The sequence below is a fragment of the Saprolegnia diclina genome (genome assembly GCF_000281045.1).
Source record: "Saprolegnia diclina VS20 unplaced genomic scaffold supercont1.20, whole genome shotgun sequence".
NCBI lineage: Eukaryota > Oomycota > Saprolegniomycetes > Saprolegniales > Saprolegniaceae > Saprolegnia > Saprolegnia diclina.
In genome coordinates, this window is record NW_008246087.1 from 542,145 (window position 1) to 545,477 (window position 3,333).

General features: G+C 58.3%; 2 protein-coding genes across 2 annotated transcripts in view; one reads left to right on the top strand and one right to left on the bottom strand.

Annotated features, from left to right (window-relative positions):
- The first annotated feature begins 558 nt into the window (after positions 1–558).
- On the top strand, positions 559–3,243 carry SDRG_07173 (hypothetical protein). Its single transcript, XM_008612993.1, has 5 exons — positions 559–1,193; positions 1,238–1,465; positions 1,555–1,857; positions 1,910–2,648; positions 2,711–3,243. The coding sequence occupies exons 1-5, from the start codon at positions 573–575 to the stop codon at positions 3,121–3,123; spliced, it is 2,304 nt and encodes a 767-aa protein (XP_008611215.1). The 5' UTR covers positions 559–572; the 3' UTR covers positions 3,124–3,243.
- Positions 3,244–3,259: 16 nt separating this feature from the next.
- SDRG_07174 (hypothetical protein) overlaps positions 3,260–3,333 on the bottom strand; it is a gene marked incomplete at both ends in the record, with an annotated part of 1,601 nt that continues 1,527 nt past the window's right edge. Inside the window, one exon of the mRNA XM_008612994.1 lies at positions 3,260–3,270. Within this exon, the coding sequence (XP_008611216.1) occupies positions 3,260–3,270 (11 nt within the window). The remainder of the gene's footprint in view (positions 3,271–3,333) is intronic.

Genomic DNA, 3,333 nt, shown 5'->3' on the forward strand with positions numbered 1-3,333 from the left:
CGGGTCTCTTCTCTGTACGCAGCTCACTCCCACCGACCCAGTGCTGGAGCCCACTCCCACACATTCTGGCGTAGCACTGTATACGCAATGTCTTTGAGTTTGATTCTGCTGATTGAGTTTACCGCGGAACCCACGTGATAGATAGACGCCTGCGATGGCTGCGTGAGAGCGGCTTCACCGAGAGGTGTCGTCCGGTCGTTGCCGATTCAGACACGGTTTAAGGGGGTCTCTTATCCAATACAGTTATAGATGTAGAGGACTATGAACTGTAATTGCGTTGCGGTCGCGGAATGGGATTACGCCTGTGTGTGTCTTCTCGGGTATCTTGACATGGCTTGCTGTGATTGGTCTATTTCCAGACTCAATCGCGTCCGGTTTTGGCTCTATTGAGTTTCAGGCATCGCACTGTGGCGCCGAGAACGCATTGAGAATCGCACTTTACCGAAACGGCCAGTCTGTACGTTCGTTTTGAGTTTCCCAGTGTCTTGCCTACTGTATGAGAGGTGCTCAATTGAGAACGAAGGGGTTTCGCCGGATCGTGTCTTTCATTTTCATTTTCCAGAAGCAGCAGCATGGAGGGCAAGGTCGGCGGCCTCGCGAGCCAAGCGCTCGCGTTCACCAACAGCATCTACGTGCACCCGGACGACTTCCGCGCGCTCGTCTCGCGCACGCCACGTGGCGTCACGAGCGTCGAGCAGCTCAAGGCGTCGGGGCTCAACGTCTGGGCCAACAACAAGTACGTCTTTGCAGCCCAGCCGCTCGCCGAGACGGTGCCGGGCACGGTGGGCATGGGCCAGATGCACCGCTTGAGCGCCAACCTCGCGATGGGCCAGTCCGTCGCGCTTACGCCGTGGGTTCCCGATGTCGCGCGCGGCTTTGCGATCGCGACCGTCCATTTTGAAGTCCAGGCGCTGCTCATGCGCTCCAACGTCGTCGCTGATTTCGACTGCGAAGCGGTCAAGAAGATCTTTGAGCAACAGTACCTCAACCAAGCCTTCTCGCCCGGCCAGTTTATCGTCATCGACGTTGGCGGCAAGCCCGTGAAAATGTGCGTGACCAAGGTCGACCTCCTCACGCCGCCCGACGCACCACCCGCGCCGACAAGCCTCGCGCCGACCGTCGGCCTCTACGTTGCGGGCAGCGCGCTCGCGTTCTCCAAGGGCAAGGACGCGCCGTTCAAGCTCCTCAACCAGGTACGACACGCGGTCGCCATCACGTCTCATGCACGATGTTCCAGAGCGCAACGGGAGGCGGCAACCGCATCTTCAAACCCGACTTTGATTTTTCCAAGCTCGGTATCGGCGGCCTCGATAAGGAGTTCAACGACATCTTCCGGCGCGCGTTCGCATCCCGCGTCTTTCCCGCGTCCGTCATTGAGAAGCTCGGGATCAAGCACGTGCGGGGCATGCTCCTCTTTGGCCCGCCGGGCTGCGGCAAGACGCTCATTGCGCGGCAGATTGGCAAGGTACCCGATTTGCGATTTTTTTTGAAAAAAAGACAAATTTTCCACAAAAATGCACACATGATGCTCAAATTATATACATGATACGTTAGGTGCTCAATGCCAAGGAGCCCAAGGTCGTGAACGGGCCCGAGATCCTCGACAAGTTTGTGGGCGAATCTGAGCGCAAGATCCGCGACCTCTTTGCCGACGCGCGCAAAGAGCAAGACGAAGTCGGCGAAGAGAGCGAGCTGCACATTATCATTTTCGATGAAATCGATGCGATCTGCAAGGCGCGTGGGTCGTCCCGGGACGGCACGGGCGTCGGCGACAGCGTCGTGAACCAGCTCTTGACGCAGATCGACGGCGTCGACTCGCTCAACAACGTGCTCGTGATTGGCATGACCAACCGCAAGGTACACATTTTCGTGTTTTCGACTATCAATGTATCAATCGATCGCGATCTAGGACATGCTGGACGAAGCGCTCATGCGTCCTGGTCGTCTCGAGGTTCAAGTCGAGATCAACTTGCCGGACGAGCACGGCCGTGGCCAGATTCTGAGCATCCACACGAGCAAAGCGCGGGCAAATGGCATTTTGCACCCGGCGCTGCTCGCCGACCTCGACGCGTGCATGCTCCCGGCCGTCAAGGACGCGCCGTTGAACCTCGCGCAGCGCACCAAGAACTTCTCCGGCGCCGAAATCGAAGGCCTCGTGCGCGCGGCGACCGCCCACGCGCTCTCGCGCGGCACGGACGGCAAGACGTACCACGCGATCCAGAACTTTACACCGGAAATCTCGCTCGCCGACTTTGAACTCGCGTTGAGCGAAGTCAAGCCCAAGTTTGGCGCGCCCCAGGACACGCTCGAGATGTTCTTTCGCAATGGCCTGCTCTCGTACGGCCCGGCATTTGACGACGTGCAAGCGACGCTGCGCAAGGTGCTCAACCACGTCAAGACGAACGAGAAGACGTCGCTCATGAGCGTGTTGCTGCACGGCCAGCCGGGCACGGGCAAAACCGCCCTGGCCGCCGCGTCCGCGGTCGCCAGCGAGTACCCGCTCGTGCGGCTCGTCAAGGTGGCCGACTTGATTGGCCGCCAAGAGCTCGCCAAGAGCAGCTATCTCTACACGCTCTTTGAAGAGGCGTACCGGTCGCCACTGAGTCTCATTATCATCGATGACATGGAACGCCTCATGGAATATGTCGGTACGTTTGCTTCTATCCATCTATCCAAGTATCCAAAAAACTATCCAGTATACTCATTGTAGCGAGCGGCCCGCGCTTCTCCAACTCGATGCTGCAAACGCTTCTCGTGATGATCAAGAACCCAGTGCCGGTGCCCGGCCGAAAGCTCGCCGTTGTTGGTATCACGTCAGCGTACGACGAGATGGCGAGCTTGGGTCTGGCGTCCGTCTTTGACGTGAGCGTCCTCGTGCCGCAGCTCGAAGCACCGGACCAGTTTGACGCCGTGCTCGCCGGCGCGGGTCTTCCCATGTCAGACAGCACGCGGTCGCAGATCGCCTTGTATCTGAGCCAGACGACGCCGATGGGCGTCAAGAAGCTGCTCGCGATCACAGAGATGGCGCGCCAAGACATGCTCGACGACGGCGCCGAGACGGAAATCACATACGACCGCTTCATCGACTGCGTGTACCAGCTCCGCCTCCACTCGCGGCAGTAGTCGTCCGAGACGATCCCGTATCGACTTGGTACTTGAGACACGAACGAGCTTTTTTCTTTTAGTGTTTTTGCAAATATACGCTAGCACCGTCATAGGCCAAGAATTAGGTCAAGAAAACGTTGGTCGCTAGTAGGAATTAGGACGTCGCTACACAGTGCTCTCTTGGGCCACCAAAAAATGGGCCGCGGTTTGCAGCGTGACCCCCGCCAA

Excerpts from the sequence above, each read along its gene's own strand:
- SDRG_07173 (XM_008612993.1), top strand. The coding sequence starts at position 573 with ATGGAGGGCAAGGTCGGCGGCCTCGCGAGCCAAGCGCTCGCGTTCACC. Across the intron at positions 1,194-1,237 it reads CGTTCAAGCTCCTCAACCAG|AGCGCAACGGGAGGCGGCAA; the intron begins GTACGACACGCG and ends ACGATGTTCCAG. Across the intron at positions 1,466-1,554 it reads TTGCGCGGCAGATTGGCAAG|GTGCTCAATGCCAAGGAGCC; the intron begins GTACCCGATTTG and ends ATGATACGTTAG.